Source organism: Neoarius graeffei, chromosome 14 (genome assembly GCF_027579695.1).
Source record: "Neoarius graeffei isolate fNeoGra1 chromosome 14, fNeoGra1.pri, whole genome shotgun sequence".
NCBI lineage: Eukaryota > Metazoa > Chordata > Actinopteri > Siluriformes > Ariidae > Neoarius > Neoarius graeffei.
This window is the reverse complement of record NC_083582.1, coordinates 39549033-39569554: the sequence shown is the minus strand read 5'-3', so window position 1 is coordinate 39569554 and position 20522 is coordinate 39549033. Positions and strand designations below refer to the sequence as shown.

At 42.4% G+C, this 20522-nt stretch overlaps 1 protein-coding gene across 2 annotated transcripts in view; it reads left to right on the top strand.

Annotated features, from left to right (window-relative positions):
- Positions 1 to 219: 219 nt before the first annotated feature.
- Positions 220 to 20522, top strand: part of abcc3 (ATP-binding cassette, sub-family C (CFTR/MRP), member 3) — a 139911-nt gene continuing 119608 nt past the window's right edge. The window contains exon 1 of one of the 2 annotated variants that reach the window (XM_060939630.1): positions 220 to 453. In XM_060939630.1, the coding sequence (XP_060795613.1) occupies positions 418 to 453 (36 nt within the window). In that variant the 5' untranslated portion in view covers positions 220 to 417. The remainder of the gene's footprint in view (positions 454 to 20522) is intronic. The other variant, XM_060939631.1, reaches the window with a different exon arrangement.

Genomic DNA, 20522 nt, shown 5'->3' with positions numbered 1-20522 from the left:
ATTCATAGAAAAGAAGATTCACTGGTAGAATATTGGTTTTGGAAAACAATGGAAGGGCACTTTCTCTATTATCAACAAAATGGATTAATCTTAAAGCTCGTTTTTGTAGGATTAATACTTTATTTAAATGAGTTTTACAAGCCTGTCGCCAAGAGTGTGTGTGTGTATTTACATAAAGAGGCGGGGCTGTGGGAGGGGCTTTGCGTGTCATGACAACCTCCGGATGACTGCTCCTGCTCAGTAATAGCAGGGGGGCCAAGACTTTCTCTTGCGCTGTTTATCTTTCAGTAGGATTACACACTGCTCGTCACTCGTGTGTGTGATAGTCCTTTATGCTTGACCAGGAGAAACGGAGCCCACAGGAAGCCGCGTGTTTGTGCCTGAGGAGCCGTGGTGGTGTTGAGGAGCAGCGCCCGGATGGAGCCTTTGTGCGGACCTGGAAGTTCCTTCTGGGTGAGTATTGACCCCGCTAAGGGCAGGTACACCTCAGAGCTCAACTTACTGCCTGCATTGCAGTTTATAACACGATTGCACTTTCTCCTAAACTCGGCACGGAAGCGCATTTGTTCTTCGTGTTGAGCTCCAGCCCCTGGAGCAGCCCTGCGGAGCACCTTCTCCCTGATGGATGATCAGCGGTGGGAATTAAGAGAGTGTTGTTGCTTCAACACAAAAACAACGCTACAAAATGTCTCGCGCTGGAGAACTGGACCGAGCTCGGTGTTTAAGACGCACTTAAGCAGCATCAGTGAAAACAGCTGAAGTTTGTCGAACAGAACGTGGCATGGCTGCCTGCTGGTACTGTCACTACTTTTCACTTTAGTGAAAGTCTCTCAAACAAATTGCGTTCATTTACAAGGCTATTCGAGCTTAATTCAGCCATAAGGATTTATTATTATTATTGTATAATAAGGTGAAAGAGTGGAAATCTGGATGAAGTGGATTCATGTTGGGTGGTGTAGTGGTGAGCACTGTTACCTCACGGCAAGAAGGTCCTGGGTTCGAGCCCAGCAGCTGACGAGGGCCTTTCTGTATGGAGTTTGCATGTTCTCCCCGTGTCTGTGTGGGTTTCCTCCGGGTGCTCCAGTTTCCCCCAAAGACATGCAGGTTAGGTTAATTGGTGGCTCTAAATTGACCGTAGGTGTGAGTGTGAATGGTTGTTTGTGTCTGTGTGTCAGCCTTGTGATGTGATGACTTGGCGACTTGTCCAGGGTGTACCCTGCCTCTCACCCATAGTCAGCTGGGATAGGCTCCAGCTTGTCTGCGACCCTGTAGGATAAGCGGCTACAGATAATGGATGGATTCTTCCTCTTATTATTATTATTATTATTATTATTATTATTGTATAATAAGGTGAAAGAGTGGAAATATGGATGAAGTGGATTCATGTTGGGTGGTGTATTGGTGAGCACTGTTAGCTCACGGCAAGAAGGTCCTGGGTTCGAGCCCAGCAGCTGACGAGGGCCTTTCTGTATGGAGTTTGCATGTTCTCCCCGTGTCTGTGTGGGTTTCCTCCGGGTGCTCCGGTTTCCCCCAAAGACATGCAGGTTAGGTTAATTGGTGGCTCTAAATTGACCGTAGGTGTGAGTATGGATGGTTGTTTGTGTCTGTGTGTCAGCCCTGTGATGCGATGACTTACCGACTTGTCCAGGGTGTACCCTGTCTCTCACCCATAGTCAGCTGGGATAGGCTCCAGCTTGTCTGCGACCCTGTAGGATAAGCGGCTACAGATAATGGATGGATTATTATTATTATAAGGTGAAAGAGTGGAAATATGGATGAAGTGGATTCATGTTGGGTGGTGTAGTGGTGAGCACTGTTACCTCACGGCAAGAAGGTCCTGGGTTCGAGCCCAGCAGCTGACGAGGGCCTTTCTGTATGGAGTTTGCATGTTCTTCCCATGTCTGCGTGGGTTTCCTCCGGGTGCTCCGGTTTCCCCCAAAGACATGCAGGTTAGGTTAATTGGTGTGAGTATGGATGGTTGTTTGTGTCTGTGTGTCAGCCCTGTGATGCGATGACTTGGCGACTTGTCCAGGGTGTACCCTGCCTCTCACCCATAGTCAGCTGGGATAGGCTCCAGCTTGTCTGCGACCCTGTAGGATAAGCGGCTACAGATAATGGATGGATTATTATTATTATTATTATTATTATTATTATAAGGTGAAAGAGTGGAAATATGGATGAAGTGGATTCATGTTGGGTGGTGTAGTGGTGAACACTGTTACCTCACAGCAAGAAGGTTCTGGGTTCGAGCCCAGCAGCCAGCGAGGGCCTTTCTGTATGGAGTTTGCATGTTTTTCCCGTGTCTGTGTGGGTTTCCTCCAGGTGCTCTCGTTTCCCCCACAGTCCAAAGACATGCAGGTTAGGCTAATTGGTGCCTCTAAATTGACCGTAGGCGTGAATGTGAGTGTGAATGGTTGTCTGTGTCAGCCCTGCGATAACCTGGCAACTTGTCCAGGGTGTACCATGCCTCTCGCTCATAGTCAGCTGGGATAGGCTCCAGCTTGCCTGTAGGACAAGTGGCTACAGATAATGGATGGGTTCATATTGAATGAGACTATAGCTTTCCTTGTCTCTTTAACCTTTAAAGAGCCAAGTAAAACCTTTCAGATTTTTCAGTTGAGGTCATAAAAATAATTTTCCCTGACACCCAGTTTATTTTTGTTCAGTGTACCGAGAGCTACTGAATTTGAATCACAGACTTCCAATTTTATTAGTTTTTTTTTTTTAAATAGAACAATTAATGATTTTAGAGCCCACATGGCCCTAAATTCTCCGCTATTTTTTCCTGCTTCACCACGATCCAATTCAAGATACTTCGTCATGCATGACGTGGTGGGCTTTACCCGTTTGCGCAAGGCATTGTGGGATACAAATTTGAAACAAGAGAGAAAAATGTAGGACGTGAGTGTGCGAATGAAATGTGGAAGACTGACTCCAGTAACGGAACGCAAGAAGAAAAGACGTTATGTTGCAAAGGAAAGGAAACGCAGGACCAAACTAATAAATATTGGCACTCGGTGAGCACCTCGGTGTGATCAGCTGTTCATTACCTCCGCCAAGGAGGTTATGTTTTCGGTAGCGTTGGTTTGTTTGTTGGTTGGTTTGTCTGTTAGCAACATTACGGAAAAAGTTATGAATGGATTGCTCTGAAATTTTTTCCAGAGGTGTGACTGGGCACAAGTAACAATCCATTAAATTTTGGCGGTGATCCGGATAACTGTCTGGATCCTGGAATTTTTTAAAGGATTCTTGGCGGAGGTCTGCGCTCTCCGAGTGCTTTTCTAGTTTAGTGATGTAACTGTCAGTGCATGGTCAAAGGTAAACCTGTAGATGGCAGTAATGCCACACTGGATGCCAGCTGCTATAAAACCCTAAAGATGAAGAAGACAAAGGTAAACCTGGACTTTCTCTTTCTGCTTGACTGTGCAAAGTGAGCGATTTCATGCATATTATTTGCTAGGGAATCCCCTCAAAGTAAATAACTTTCCAGCCACAGTATGGCCTGTTTTTTTTTTTTTTTTGGATATTACAGGAATAAACATGTGATAAAAAGGGTGAAAGAGTAAAGGGTTTTACCAAAAGATGCAGAGAAATGTGATGGAAGGGAGTGGAGTCGAAGAACATTTGAGTTAGCAGTGATCACTTCATGAAAGGTTTATAAATTCCTCGGATTTATTTCGTTTGGATTCGCAAATCACTTTCCTCATTATGTTCTTTTATTTCGTGATGTATTGAAGTTCAGGAGACACTTAAGTCCTCAGGTGTTTTTATGATCGTGGTCACCATATTGTAAACTAACGTGTATGTTTTTACTTTATTTATCAGGAAGTCCTAGCAATCTTTGCAAGGACAATGATGTAGATGGGACTCCTACACTGAACTAGAAAAGATAATTGAGATGATCCACGTAAACACAAAAGCAGAGCTTATGAGTTAACAGAAAGAAATTGCTTCCCTGGCTGTGCAGTTACAGTGAGCTGTGATAATTTCTCCATCCTGTTTCACCAATACCCAGGTCTTTAAAGGGGTTTCTTTGGCTCTTTGTGAATGATTTACCTGGAAGAGAAGAGCACGGAGGATTGGGAATTGAGTGACTGTGGTTTGTTTACACCTGATACTAAAACTAAGACGCGTACAAGAAGCCCTAAATTGCCTCCTTACCCGGGCAAAAATGATCCAGGATTTATCTTGTACTGTCCTGATCCCCAGATCTTTCACCCAGTCACATATAAAAAGTTGTTTGCCTCCATGCTCTTCCAGGTTTTCATCTGTGTGTCCGTGTAGAACGATGTCTGCAGCACCAGGTAGTTTGAGATGTTGGGGAACTCAACGGATGGATAATTTTCCAACTCATAGGAAAAATCCTTCTTTACTAGCATATAAGGATCTATTCCATCACAAAGAGCAATTTTCTGAAGGTATTTTGACTGTGCATTGGCCTCTAAACTGTGAAAATAGTCGGAGATGGTTTCATGAGCTCTTCATGTAATGGCAGGACAAATCGGTTTGCCTGACCACCACTTCATTCACTGGAAGTAAACTTGCAAGCAAAAGTCACGTGATTGAATACAACCTATATCCAGATTTGCATCAAAATCTAATCATTTGAACTTCGTATAATACTAAAGCTGTACAGCAAATTTCATCAAATCCACGGGCGATTGCTCTAAGACAACGAGGGAGGCTCAGCCTCCTCTAAAAATGACGAACATCGTGTAGGATGAATTGCGCTAGGCTTATGTTATAGCCGACCTTATAACATTGCTATTTCAGATCCAGAATCATAGAAATGTATGTGCTCAACCCAACTACAGTGCGAAATCATTCCGTTATAACTTTCCCCAGTTCGCCTAATGTGGGCATGAGTTTTTCCCCCTCGTGACGGCGCGATGCAGCCCAGCCTCAGTGGACTTCAATGGCATTTGGAAGCTATGCGCTTTTCAATCTCAAAATGCAAGACGATTATTGGACAAATACTGCGAAAACGCCTGCCCCACAGACTCCCAGCCTCAGTGGACTTCAATGGCATTTGGGAGCTATGCGCTTTTCAATATCAAAATGCAAGACGGTTATTGGACAAATACTGTGAAAACGCCCGCCCCACGGACTCCCAGCCTCACAGTGGGAGGGACATGGCAAAGCTTTCCGCGAGGAGACTGGTGATTGGTGAAAGCAGCCGGATATTTTCTTTGATTGGCAGCTCGTTTCAAATATAGACAGGCAGCAGTGAATCTCAGTTCAGTCCCATGCGGATTCGCAAGTGCTGTGGTGTATTGTAAGAGATCGGCTTATATTTCGATTTCATTCATTACATACAGTTTCTACCAGCTTTTTTAGTCTGTATATATTTTCATTGTAAATAAAGTGTAAATATAGTATTGTCAAGTTTGCTATCTTAGTTCCAGAAATTTCGTTTATTTGAGTGACTGAATTTGAACTTGAGGGGGCTAGTCAGCTAGCAAGAAAGCTGCGCATGGATGCCAAGGATTGCTGATTTAATTTTGGCGAAGCCATTTGCCAGTCTTCCTTTCGAGGAAAAAATTAAAATTAAAGAGCAGGGTAGACCAACGCCTCAAATTGACTTGGTGAAAAAGGTAGGGAATAATACTCGTTCCTTTCAGCTCTCCTGGTACGAGAAAGTGAATTGGCTAACAGCAAGTGACCCACATCAACAACAGTAAATAGGCTACTTTAGTAATATGTCATGGATGGACCAAAAATATAGAATCTATTTAAAATGTTTATGCTGAGTATATTATATTGGAATATATATTTCTCTGGATATGAATTAAACACAGCTACAATTTGGAAAACATTTTTAAACAAAAACACAGCCGAGAACATTTCACACTACAGACCTGGATTAAAAGTGAAGGGTTATCAAAATTGTCAATAAAACATTTCTCAGTCAAAATAAGTAAAATATAGGGAAAGTGTCATTGAATGAAATGTGTGGCACCCAGCTCTATGTTTGGCTCCCCAAGGCCAGTGCTTGTGCCTATTCCAGAACACTCTGCTGTTACTGCTGAGGTTCCTGACAAAGAGCTGCTTTCAATAATGATCAATTTTTAAACAACATGCCACAATTTTAAAATATAAAATGTTAAAATATACCCCCCAACACCACCATCATGTATATTGGACAGTAGGCTAATGGGCCAAAAGAACCCGTTATTTCACAGTTTGTGACCCTGCCAACAATCAGCCAGATCAGAGGCAAGAGTATGGGCAAAACTGATGTGTTTTTTCTTTTTTCTTTTAAAATCTGGAAACATCGTAACCGACCAGCCTCCCCTGTTTGAAAGACTACCAGCCGCCACTGATCAAATCTGTTCATGACTTTTTGAGCTACGTTGGGAAAAGACAAAAAAAGGATCCACATACATATAAAGTCTCAGTTACAATGAGTGCAGTTTTATAAGGAAATGAGCTGTAGGTTTTATTGAGTATCTTACAGAAGCAGCTACAGTTCTTCTGGACACTTTGACTGTCACACTTGTGTCTTAATTTTGCCGCAAAACCTAGCAGCCTTCATTATGTTTTAATCTGAAAAGTATCTCTTACCTACAGTAATATACTGCTTTCTTTACTGGCATACAAACGTGTTTCTGTAACATTTAATTTTGTACTGGAAAACTAAATAAAAAATCTATAACAAAGTTTGTAGTTAAAAAAAGGTGCCTAAGCCATTTGTACAGTACTGTATATACAGTAAATGGACCATCATTAGTTTTTAGTGTAAAGCTTTAAAGATTTACTACATGCAGCTTTCCAAGTAAAAGACACCTACCGTAGGTACAGAAGGTGTCCGGGTGAGGGTCCCACCCCACAGACAGTCTGGTACTTTTTTTTTTTAACAATATATCTAACTTAACTTGGATTTCCTTATTATTGTATAATATCTTGCTTTGCTGCAACCATATACATAGCCAGATTAAAGTATTTCTGCTTTAAAAAAAGTTTAGCCTTATAATACCGAGAAAGCTATGTTTTACACACACAAGATGCCGTTCTCTTTGAGCAGTGGGTTTCAAACCTGGTCATACTGTAGAACATATTAAACTTTTGTATAGATACAGAGGTGATTATAGAAAATCGTGCGCACTGATTGGTCAAGAAATCTGGGTTATTTCTTGATAATCACTTCGAGTGACTCAGCAAAATGGCGGCTAGTCGCTTCATCAGCAAAAGTGAGGAAAAATTACAAAAATTATGAAAGAAAATGTTGTTCCTAAAAGCACTAAAGATGCTACGAAGTTTGGTCATGGTTATAGCAAATCGTGCGCACTGATTGGTCGAGAGATTCAGACTATTTCTCGATAATCACCTCGAGTGACTCAGCAAAATGGCAGCTAGTCGCTTCATCACCATAAGTGAGGAAGAATTACAAAAAATTATGAAAGAAAATGTTGTTCTTAAAAGCACTAAAGATGCTACGAAGTTTGGTCGTGATTATAGCAAATCGTGCGCACTGATTGGTCAAGAAATCCGGGCTATTTCTCGATAATCAGTGCGCACGATTTGCTATAATCACGATGAAGATGAAGATGAAAAATAAGCTCCGATGTTGGTGTTACAAACAAAAATATACTGCATTGCATTTTTTTAATGGTATATGAGAATCTTACACTAGTAAGTGATTTTAAAGGAGTATATGATAACAGATCAGAAGAATTTAAAAAATAAACATTTTTGAAAAAAAAACCTTCTAACATAATTTGATTTCGATTTCAGTTACTATGCTATAAGCTTGATTACAGCATAACAAATTAATATAAAAGCTGTCCCAAGTATCAGGACAAGTGCAACAATTGTACATGTCTTTAAAGGGATAAAACACAGTGAGGCATGTTGTTCTAGGAAAATAATGAATGAACCTGTGGTGTGATGTCACACAACGCGAAGTTGATTGTTCTCCAGTAAACGGCACATAACAGAGTATTTATTCATTTTATATCATGGTGATGTCTTCTTTATGAGCTTATAGTTAAATGCAATTTCATGGAATGTCTGGGAAACAAGTTAGTTCCTGTTTTTGTTTTTTTTTCTGTTTGAACAGCTAGTTCCTGTTTTTTTTTTTTCTGTTTGAACAGTCATCCTGTCACCAGCGTCTCTTTTATTAATAAGACAAAAATAAAAAAGCAGCATGTCATGTTATTGAGAAACCACTAAGCCCGCCATCCGGAAAATTTTCTTTGTCAGAAACCGTACACTTTTACTTTTGACAGTTACAAAGGCAAAGCACTGACACTGAAGACTCCTTCCAACATAACTGTCATGACTCATGATGGCGAAATAAACCCCGACAGGGTGATGCAGGACCCAGACGCGAACTGCACCTCAGTACACAGCTACCTATGAAAGAAATGAACAACTTGGCACAAAATATTAATTTAAAATCATTTTATTGCTTCCGTTAATGACGTGATTCTGTTATACATGACAACAGTCTGTTCTAAAGAAATAAGTGAATGCCGTAATTGACCAATCAGAATCAAAAAGTTTGTTTATGTGGTTTTGTGTGATTTATTTCCATTTCACATGCGTGCAGCTGTTGTAAAGTTCAGTGTGTTTGTGTAGAACTCTCTCAGACTGTAGGTTCATTACTCGATAATGTAGAAATCATAAAATAGAAATCTGTAACAAAGTTTGTATGAAGAAAACAATAGGGTGCCAAGACTTTTGAACAGTACTATGTTTGAGAATATATATATATATATATATATATATATATATATATATATATATATATATATATATTTTTTTTTTTGTTATATCATCCACCGCTAGGTTAAAAAAAAAAGTGCTGTGTCATGACAGACAGGATAATGTTTGAGTTTAAAATTGTTTAGTATGTAGGTTGTGGGTGTTTTATACAGACCTAGCAACCTGTAACTGAATCAGTGCAGCCGCTCTGTCATGACGCAGTGTGTTTTTTTTTTTTTTTTTAATAAACCTAGAGGTGGATGATGTAAAAAAAAAAAAAAGAGATATATAAATATTTTGCACAGGACTGGGTTCCTCTGATAACAGAAACAAAGCTCCAGCGCTCTCTGCTGTTAATTGGTTCTGTTCTTTTAGGATTTATCGCGCATGTCGCTCCTTGTTGAATATTTTTTATGCCCGAGTTGTTTGAAACCAATCTGGGTTTTCTGTGTCGAATAAGGAAGCGGCTTCACCTGTAAGAAAATCAAACACTTTCATGAAGGAGCTAACTCGAATGCGAACAGAAAATAATAAAACAAGATTCTTAAGCAAACTCTAACTATCCTCACTTCCAACTTTGGTTTTGTAAAATACGTTTTAAATACAATCGTGAATTTCTGTGGAGTTTTCAGGCTGAGCTCCTCTCGTCTTTAACCACTCATTTCCTTGTTGTTCCTGAAGCATTTGCTTTTATTTGTTAACATTTTTCTTGATAGCGGGGAGACGGTAACGCCTTTTATCTATTTCTCTGTTTGAACAAGCAAAAACAGCACAAAAATTAACCATATTGAAGACAGATTAAGTCTTGCTTGCATGAAAGATGGTGTCTGTCTGACCCCAGCTGTAATTATCATGTGATGCGTGATGTCATGCACAAGGTGTCTGTAAACAGTACTGTACCATACTACAACAGCGGAGGTATATAAAATAACTTGCAAAGCAGTAAATGGAACCAAGACTAAGAAAACAGCTGAGACATAATGGCAGATACATAGTGTGGGACACTTTCACGCTACGTTCACACTGCAAGGCTTAATGCTCAATTCCGATTTTTTTGTGAAATCCGATTTTTTTGTGAGGTCGTTCACATTAACAAATATATGCGACTTGTATGTGATCCTCAGTATGAACGAAAAGCGACCTAAAAGTGTTCCGCATGCGCATTGCAGGATACGACGACGTCACACGCAGTGAGCATGGCCAGTGTTTACGGAAGTAAAACCGCCCGGTTGCGGTATGACCCATCCAATCTAGCTTGAATAGCTGCATCCCCCCAAATGGAAATCAGCTCCCTAACCTCTGCGTCCTTCCATTGAGAAGATTCAGAACCTTCACAGCCCGAAGCGTCCCTCGCATTGATGTCATGCGCAGGGGCGCAGATACGTTTTTTGAACTGGGGGGGACAAAGCTGCCAGCAAACCAACCCCAACCCCGATATGCCTGTCAAACTTGTGGGTTACCATAGCAACCAAGCTCGAGCTCGCAACCTGTGCAGTCTGCGCAGCTCAACCAACCGAATATCAGTCTTTGTTTTGTTTTATGTGAGTTGTTGCAACTATGTATACACTGCTGTGCACCTCAATAAACCGAATGGTAATAAGTCTTGATTTTTCCGTGAGGTTTGCCTTATGCAAAGAAAGACAGCATAGACGTTTTTTTCCTCCCTATAAGTGGGGGGGGACCGAGCGAGGTGAATTTAAATCTGGGTGGGACGAGTCCCACCCTCTATCTGCGCCCGTGATTATGCGCCATGTTGTTGTAACTTTTTTTGAGAGACCCGCCGCCTACTTCCGTGCAGAATAGTGACATTTGTGGCTTGTTGATGACGTGTAAGTCAGATGAATGCGACCTGGCGGTTCAGACTGAAGTCGCATATGAAAAGAGCGGATAGGAATCGGAATTAGGACCACATATCCAAACGGCCTGGGTCGGATTTGAAAAAATCGGATCTGTGTCGTTCATATTGTCAATAAAAGATCGGATACAGGTCACATATGGGCGAAAAGATCGGATTTGAGTCACTTCAGCCTGCAGTGTGAACGTAGCCTCAGGAACTGAAATAAAAGATCAAAAAGCCTAATTTTTTGTGGTGCTAATTCATAATATATGCTCATTCTAACTTGCCCAGTTGGACATGTCAGGGGCATATCCCATTTGCCCGAATGCATGTTTCACTTGCCCCGGGCAATCGGGCAGTGCTTAATGTTGATCCCTGAAGATAGAGCAAGGTTAGATGGTATGTCATTTTTCTGGACAGATAACTAAATCATTCTAGCTAGTGCTTAGCTACCTAAGCCTTAGAATGCATGGTCGCGACTCCACAGTAGTGAGTATGGAGTTATCCACCTAATGGTTTGATCTTACAGAGAAAGAAACGATAACACAAAAGCCATAATGAAGAAAAGATATATTCATCTTTCGTTTGATCTCTTTGTGAATGTCAACCACAAATTACATCCGTACAACTCGGAACTCTCCGAGGTCAATGCAGAGTCACGATGTTTTCTGCGTGTCGCCATCTTGGTCTGACCCAGTTTCATAGTTATGCTAATTAGTTAAAGCTCCTCGCGTTCGGCTGTTTCTGTAGGGCCTTACTGTTTACCTAAAGAGGGAGGGAAATGGTCGCAAAATGGAGAAAAGCATCCCTCAGGACATCAGAATGATCACATCTTATCCACATGATATTGTTCTTGTGGGACATAGGAAAATGCCATGCACAATAAAAAAACATTTGAAAATTTCAGATCACTTTGTAGTCAGTACCTTTAAATGAATGATCAATTACAGTATGTGTGTTGATGCAAGAAAACAACAATAACAAAAAAAAAAACGTTACTGTTGCACTCGTGACCCCTGTCCTCCAAGAAATGAATTATCAATCAGATTCATAGTTAAAATATTAGCCATGGAGGAACCTGATTTTAACTTGGCAAGAGCCAAGACCTATTGCTGTTGGATATACTGTATGCAACCACATGCGTTTCCTCTCATGACTTTGGCTAATCAGTAAAGATAAGGCTTGTGAGTAATAGTACAGCAGTTTTAGTATCAGTGCTTATATTTTTTCCATTATACTGATACGAAGCATTTGATAATGATAATAAAAAGTGACTTTGAAGATCCAGAGGATCTCGCTCAAAGCGTGCAACTTATTTATACTATCAGTGTATATCCTGGAATGTTGGATGTCCTTGGTTCGTCAACGAAAGAGCAAAGTTTTGTGTTGGGGGACAAGAAAAACTTGAAAAGCCTGGAGTTCACTGGTCAAAGCCCTTTTTGTCTACAAGCTTAGCAAAGCCATAGGTGTTACATTTCTGCACAACACCCTGTATGCCAGAATATGCAAACCTGAGTGCTACATCAACAGACTGAATAAAAGAGGAGGATGGAGGAGGGGAAGATAGATGTCCACTCAACAGCATAGCTGACCCACGTTTGCTCCGGCTTAAGGGTATTTCTACTAATCACATCAGAAATGCCCACGTTCATTTAGGATCAAAACTTTGGCTCGTGGATTAAGAAAGAATTAATATCAAAGAGTCGAAGGTTAGAATTAAAATTATTCATGTTACTGTAGAAAGGTTGGTTTGTTTCTTGTTTCAGACTTGTTCTTAAAGTTTAAAATGGTGTTTTGGGTCATGGAGATTATTAGGAGTAAGAGAGCTATGTGAAAGGAGAGAAAGGAGCAGTTTAACAGAGGGCGTTCATGGAAAGTTAAGAGTACTTGCTTGTCATGCTCAGATCACACACGAGAGCTGGGTTTCCTGAGCTCAGCAGAACGGACTGAAGTTTTCCTCACTGGTTCACTGTAATTCTAACCAGTGGTGAACCGTTACTATTAGAGCTGGGACTTAAGCTCAGTCAACTTAGCCAGACACAACAAAAAAGCAACAGGGCAAAGGATTTTGTAAGGGATTAGCTGCCAGGCTGCCAGGTCGCTCCGTTGTGTGTAGTTGTCGATGTTGATTTTAAAAGTAACTAAGTAAATTACAGAGGGAAATGAATACTTAAGTCTGAGTGAAAAATACTGTGGCATGCGTGCGCAGAAGAAGAGTCTGGAGACACAACTCTTAGTTTCTCAGTCGTTCGCCTGCGCTGCTTGCTCTCGATAGCTTTATTAGCATTCGCTAACACTACTGATGAATGCTACACTAGCTGGAAGGTGATTTCACTGCTGCGCTGACGGCACCAACTCACGGTTAAGCTAGCATTGGCCTTTGAGAAGGCCTAGGGCAATACATTTTTGGTCCCTCCCACTATAAATCAAAATCTGATTGGTTAATTCATCTGTCATCATCCCATTGGCTGTCCATCGCTAGTGATGATGACTACTTCATTAGGATGCACAGAAACACAGATGAGGCCTGCACCAGAGCGACAGAGTCACCTGCACTGGCTGCATGAATGTCCTGGCTGAGCTGCCACGGAATATCTGGCCTCGTGAGCTCTCGCATATTAGCGATTCTCCTCTCCTAACGAAGCACCTTGCACAGTAAGGTAATACAAACAATGCCATGCCCCTATCGTGTTGTCTGTCTGGACCTCCAGACCTGATGCTAAGTGGTGCACAAAAGTGCCACAGACTTGACTGGTATGGAAGTTGCCCCACAGTGACAACTGACTTGCTGAGTGATGACATCCAATAGCCATTTGAGTGGCTCTTCCACATGCTATCTGGTGGTGTGCCATTGACCCTGTTGGGTTCATCTGCCACATTGCACCGAAAAGCGCCCTGCTGCCAGCGCCTTATTGGTGATGTACTATTTAACCCATAGCTGGAACCCAGGCAGGTGCTACCACTCCGGGTCAGAGCGGACCTGGGAGCAATGGTGATTAAGGGGTAACTCCACTTTCCCCCAATACTCAAGTCCTCCCGGACCTGAGACTCACCACCGGTTGCAATTTAAAGTCATAGGATTCATCTGTCACTTCATACATAAACATACACTGCCATGGCTTTCTGTCTCGGCAATGAAGTCCTAAACAACGAGTGAGCCAGCTCTAAAATCTTATCAGCCTAGAGACAACAAACAAAAAAAAATCTCATTGGATAACTCCGTTTTAATGTTTTCAGGACAGTAACCCTTTCATTTCTGTAGCAAATTTGATAGAAAATGAGGCCGGATTAGAATTAGAAGAGAATAATTATAATGGAATGATGAAAGCGATTAAAGAATGAAAGAAATAAAATATAACATTTGAAATGCTGATATATTTGGACGTTCTCTGAAGGCCTAGAAAGCCCTGATGGTTCCTCTCTGATTTTAACACACAGTGAATTTAAACATAAGCGTTTCTTTCATTTATGCTCCTTTACACCGAGCAGGGTTTGACAGAATCCCAGGCTCATCTTTGTATTTTTTTTGGTTTATCTGTTCAAGTGTGATTATTGTGTTTGTTTGTGGATTAGAATCAATTAGTAAAGAAAAAAAAAGTTAAGTCAAATTAATCTGTGTAGTGTACTAGTCTGAGGTTTGTAGAAATTAATTCATTCGTATCGATACTGGCCTTAAACCCAACACAGGTCTGGCATGTGAAAAGAGCACATACAGTGGTGCTTGAAAGTTTGTGAACCCTTTAGAATTTTCCATGTTTCTGCATAAATATGACCTAAAACATCATCAGATTTTCACACAAGTCCTAAAAGTAGATAATGAGACCCCGGTTAAACAAATGAGACAAAAATATTATACTTGGTCATTTATTTATTGAGGAAAATGATCAAATATTTCATATCTGTGAGTGGCAAAAGTATGTGAACCTCTAGGATTAGCAGTTATTTGAAGGTGAAATTAGAGTCAGGTGTTTTCAATCAATGGGATGACAATCAGGTGTGAGTGGGCACCCTGTTTTATTTAAAGAACAGGGATCTATCAAAGTCTGAGCTTCACAACACATGTTTGTGGAAGTGTATCATGGCATGAACAAAGGAGATTTCTGAGGACCTCAGAAAAAGTGTTGTTGATGCTCATCAGGCTGGAAAAGGTTACAAAACCATCTCTAAAGAGTTTGGACTTCACCAATCCACAGTCAGACAAATTGTGTACAAATGGATGAAATTCAAGACCAGGAGTGGTCGACCAACAAAGGTCACTCCAAGAGCAAGGCGTGTAATAGTCGGCGAGGTCACAAAGGACCCCAGGGTAACTTCTAAGCAACTGAAGGCCTCTCTCACATTGGCTAATGTTAATGTTCATGAGTCCACCATCAGGAGAACACTGAACAACAATGGTGTGCATGGCAGGGTTGCAAGGAGAAAGCCACTGCTCTCCAAAAAGAACATTGCTGCTCATCTGCAGTTTACTAAAGATCACGTGGACAAGCCAGAAGGCTATTGGAAAAATGTTTTGTGGACGGATGAGACCAAAATAGAACTTTTTGGTTTAAATGAGAAGCATTATGTTTGGAGAAAGGAAAACACTGCATTACAACATAAGAACCTTATCCCATCTATGAAACATGGCGGTGGTAGCATCATGGTTTGGGCCTGTTTTACTGCATCTGGGCCAGGACGGCTTGCCATCATTGATGGAACAATGAATTCTGAATCATACCAGCGAATTCTAAAGGAAAATGTCAGGACATCTGTCCATGAACTGAATCTCAAGAGAAGGTGGGTCATGCAGCAAGACAATGACCCTAAGCACACAAGTCGTTCTACCAAAGAATGGTTAAAGAAGAATAAAGTTAATGTTTTGGAATGGCCAAGTCAAAGTCCTGACCTTAATCCAATCGAAATGTTGTGGAAGGACCTGAAGCGAGCAGTTCATGTGAGGAAACCCACCAACATCCCAGAGTTGAAGCTGTTCTGTATGGAGGAATGGACTAAAATTCCTCCAAGCTGGTGTGCAGGACTGATCAACAGTTACCGGAAATGTTTAGTTGCAGTTATTGCTGCACAAGGGAGTCACACCAGATACTGACAGCAAAGGTTCACATACTTTTGCTACTCACAGATATGTAATATTGGATCATTTTCCTCAATAAATAAATGACCAAGTATAATATTTTTGTCTCATTTGTGTAACTGGGTTCTCTTTATCTACTTTTAGGACTTGTATGAAAATCTGGTGATATTTTGGGTCATATTTATGCAGAAATGTAGAAAATTCTAAAGGGTTCGCAAACTTTCAAGCACCACTGTAGTGTCCCACATCTGTCACCATCACATCTCTGGGTTTCACAAAACTCAGTAACGGAATGTCGCAGAGAGTCCACTTTCTGTATTATTCAAACAATACGTCTATTTGTGATCTCAGTATGCTGTAAATTACAGATATGTGAGTGTACACCTCATGTCATTAGGGCATGTTGATTGCTTTGTGCTGCTGCTGATTTTATTACAGTTACTTGTATCGGGGCTTTTGGCAACGTTGATCAGAAGTGGATCGCTCACTGAAAGCATGTATTTAGGCTGTGTGTGTATACCAGCAGCATAAAACCCACAGAAGTGTTGCTTGTTTGGCATTTGAATCTTTTTTAAATATTTGATTTCGATGAAAGATTGTAACAAAGAGCGTGTCAGTATCAGATATGCAAAGCTGTGAGGGAAAAGGAAAAACAGATACTTCTAATCTTACTGTTCCCCACTGTTAGTAGAGTTCAGTACACTGTTACGCCTCTTTCTCAGCTCATAATGCCATCCTGAACATTTTCTCTTGATTTTTTTTTTTCTTCTTGTTCTCAAGGCACAGCCTGTTCATGTCCCAAAATGTCCTCGGCTCTCTGCTCATGGAACAGGCAGCCACACTTTTCTCAGTTATTCAGATATTCAAAAGAACAGACACTTTTTCTCTTCATGAAAGGACCTAGATATGTGGATGATAAATGGATGAAGAGGTCAGATTAGATGAAAATAGCTGAGTAAGGCAAATGATCATTATAGCGTTAATAATGTAATGTTGTTATACTCTTTAGATATTTAACAGTTATTCCAATAAATCGAGTCGTACACGAGCTGATAGCTGACGAGGCATATAGCTCCGAGTTGGCTATAAGCCATGTACAACAAGATTGAGTGGAATAACTGTTTTATTCTATCCACATTCACTGGATTTTGAGAAGCAGAGCATTTTACATTTTTTTTTTTTTTTTGCAAATGCAATAAATAAAAGCTTTGTACAAAATGCCCGATAAAATAATTTCCGCTTAGAATGTAAACAAACTGGCGAAATGACAGTAGCAATTTGTGAAAAATGCGATAATGATAATTCTTGAAAAATAAAAAAATTATTTCATCCTCGGTTGGTTCAGCAACACACTCCGCCATTTTGTTGTTGTTCTTCTTTAGGGTTTTTTTTTTGGTGGTTGGCAAACCAACTTAAAGGTGTATTACTGCCACCAACTGGGCTGGAGTGTGGAACAGGAGATATGGGGGGGGGACAAAAAAAAATCTATATTATTTAGCTATTTCTGTTTCTTTTAAATACTTGATAACAAAGCCTCCATTTTGTTTTTATCTACTAACGGTATATGAGCTGATAACCTAGTAGTAGAGTAGCGAATCAGAGCACACGATTGCTCGTATCCAGTGAATGTGGATAGACTAAAATTTTATTTCTGAAAGTGTACATGATAAAAGAATTATTGTATGAGTCATCTGCAAGGCATTCATGTAAAAGTCATTGGATTTAATCTTGTTGATGTATTTGATATATCTGCACAAATGGATCAGGTTATGGGAAGCAACCTATATTTGGACTGGGACCATACTTAAGAGCATTGAAGAATAATAAAAGTGCTGGTCCAGATGGTATTCCAATGGAAGTGCTCAAGTATTGGGATCTTGATAACTACATTCTTGGTTTCTGTAATAAGGTACTAATTGAAGGGAACAGACCAGAACAGTGGTCACTCTTGCTGTTAGGACTAGGACTGTTTTGGCCTCTAGAGGCCGCTGTTATTTCCTTTTCATGTCGTGTTTATTTTGGCCTCTAGAGGCCGCCACTGTTCCTGTGTTTTGTGTTTGTGTTAATTGCCTAATTATCTTCACCTGTGTCCTTAATTAGTTTGTCTATTTATACCCCTGAGTTCAGTCCTCTTGTCACGGAGTCTTTGTGCTGTTATGTTTATCTCCAGTTTCCTTTGTACTGTGTTTTTTGATCTTCTTAGCTTTTGAATTTTTGCACTTTGCTTTTCTTTTGGATTATACTCTTTGGTTTTTTTTTTGTCTTTTGTTTTGGCCTGTATATAGTGTATATAGTTTAAATAAACCTTTTGATTCTTTTTCTACTTCCGCCTCACGCCTCTGCATTTGAGTCATCCCCCTGGTGGCCTAGTGGGGGTTTGCTGGATTATCACACCAACGAACCAGGTTCGAATCCCAGCAAAACCCTAACAGAAAGACTCCGTCCTGACCGACTCAGCAGAGGCTGCTTCAACTGTCTACCCGGCCAACCTTCAGGGAATTATGGCAGCTTTGACACGCTTCGGAGCGACCATGGACGCTCATGGACGTACGCTCACCAGCCAACGTGAGGCCCTCGCTCGCCACGAGGAACTGCTTCAGCAAATTGGGAAAACCCTGGCACAGCTGACATCTCTGCCTGCATCTCCTGCTCCTGATCCAGTTCCTGCTCCTGATCCAGCTCCCACTCCTGCTCCAGTGCCTCCTGCAATGCTGCCTTCTTCACCTCGCGAACCCAGCCTTCCTGCACCACAGAGGTATGACGGCAAGCACAGTGAGTGCCGAGAGTTCCTTACCCAGTGTCAACTCACCTTTGAGCTTCAGCCTACCACCTACACTACGGATCGCCGCAAGATTGCCTTTGTGATCACCTTATTAGCTGGTAAGGCGCGAGCCTGGGCTACTGCTATCTGGCAAAGACAGGGACCTGAGTGCTTTGATTTCCAGCTGTTTTCTGAAGAGATGCTTCGGGTCTTCGATCAGGCAGACATCAGTACCGACGCAGCCCGAAAGCTCATGTCCATCCGGCAAGGAGGAAGCGTCGCAGATTACGCCATCTCGTTCCGAACACTCGCAGCAGTAAGTGGATGGAACGAGACTGCCCTGGTGTCAGCCTTCCACCATGGTCTGTCTGACCCCATCAAGGACGGTCTGGCCTCTATTGGATGCCCAAGTGACCTCGAAACCCTCATCTCACATGCTATTCGTCTGGACAACAGGATGAGAGAACGCCACCAAGCCTTGAGCCCCCCCAGCCTCCCTACCTCTACCTGGAGACCGTCTACCTCCTTCAGTGACTGTCCAGAACCCATGCAAGTGGGTCGTACTCGCCTCTCCGCATCTGAGAGGGAGCGCAGAAGGAGGGACAAGTGCTGCATCTACTGTGGCAAGCCTGGTCACTTCCGAGCATCATGTCCCGAACTCTTGGGAAAAGGACCGCCCCGTCCAGCCGAGGGAGGGTTGTGACGGGGCCTACCCTCTCTCCCGGACTCCCTGGCCAAGGAATCTACATCCCGGTCTCCATCTCCTGGGGTGAGTCTGTCCACTCTTGTCAAGCTTTGATAGACTCAGGGGCGGCTGGGAACTTTATGGATATTCACTTCGCCCAAAGCATCAATATTCCGACTGCACCTCTTGAAGTCCCACTGTCTGTGTCTGCCCTCGATGGCCAAGCGTTAGGTGATGGAAGAGTCACCCAAGTTACTTCTCCAGTTTTCCTCCAGTCTCAAGGTCACAAGGAAGAAATATCCCTGCACCTGATTCCTTCACCTGAGTTCCCAGTTATTCTAGGCCTTCCTTGGCTTACTCGCCACAACCCTCGCATAGACTGGGTAACAAGCCAGGTTGTGGAATGGGGCCCTGCATGCCATGCCTCTTGTCTGCTCTCCTGTGTCTCCTGCCGAGCCCCCTGATCTCACCGAGTTATCTCAAGTTCCCACAGAGTACTGGGATCTCAAGGAGGTATTCAGCAAGAGCAGGGCCGCCGTTCTTCCTCCGCACCGGGCCTACGACTGTGCCATCGACTTGCTCCCTGGGACTACCCCTCCTCGTGGCAGACTGTTTTCACTCTCTCAGCCAGAACGCAAGGCCATGGAGGAATACCTCAAAGATGCCCTGGTCTCTGGGTTTATTCGACCCTCCACTTCACCTGCTGGAGCCGGCTTCTTCTTTGTCGGCAAGAAGGATGGGGGGCTCCGACCATGTATTGATTACAGGGGCCTGAATAAGATCACTGTGCGCAACCGATATCCCCTTCCGCTGATGTCCACAGCTTTCGACTTGCTCCAAGGCGCCACCGTCTTCACCAAGTTGGACCTACGGAACGCATACCACCTCATCCGTATCCGACAGGGAGACGAGTGGAAGACTGCCTTTAACACCCCGTCTGGGCACTACGAATACCAGGTGATGCCCTTCGGACTCACCAACGCACCAGCTGTTTTTCAGGCCCTAATCAACGACGTCTTAAGGGACATGATTAACCTATACGTTTTTGTCTACCTCGACGACATCCTTATCTTTTCCAAGACCGTGCAGGAGCACCGCCACCATGTCCGCCAGGTTCTCCAGAGGCTGCTACAGAACAATCTGTTCGCCAAGGCCCAGAAATGCGAATTTCATGTTCCCGAGGTCTCCTTTCTGGGATTTATTGTACGGACAGGCCAACTCCAAATGGACCCTGCCAAGACCCTGGCCGTCCGGGATTGGCCTACTCCCAAGTCCGTTAAGGAGGTTCAGCGGTTCTTAGGATTCGCTAACTTCTACCGCAAGTTCATCAGGAACTTCAGTTCTGTGGCAGCACCCATGTCAGACCTCACCAAAGGGACAGGTGGATCTTATGGCTGGTCTCCTCAGGCAGAAAAGGCGTTCAAAGACCTCAAGGACCGCTTCTGCACGGCACCCATTCTGG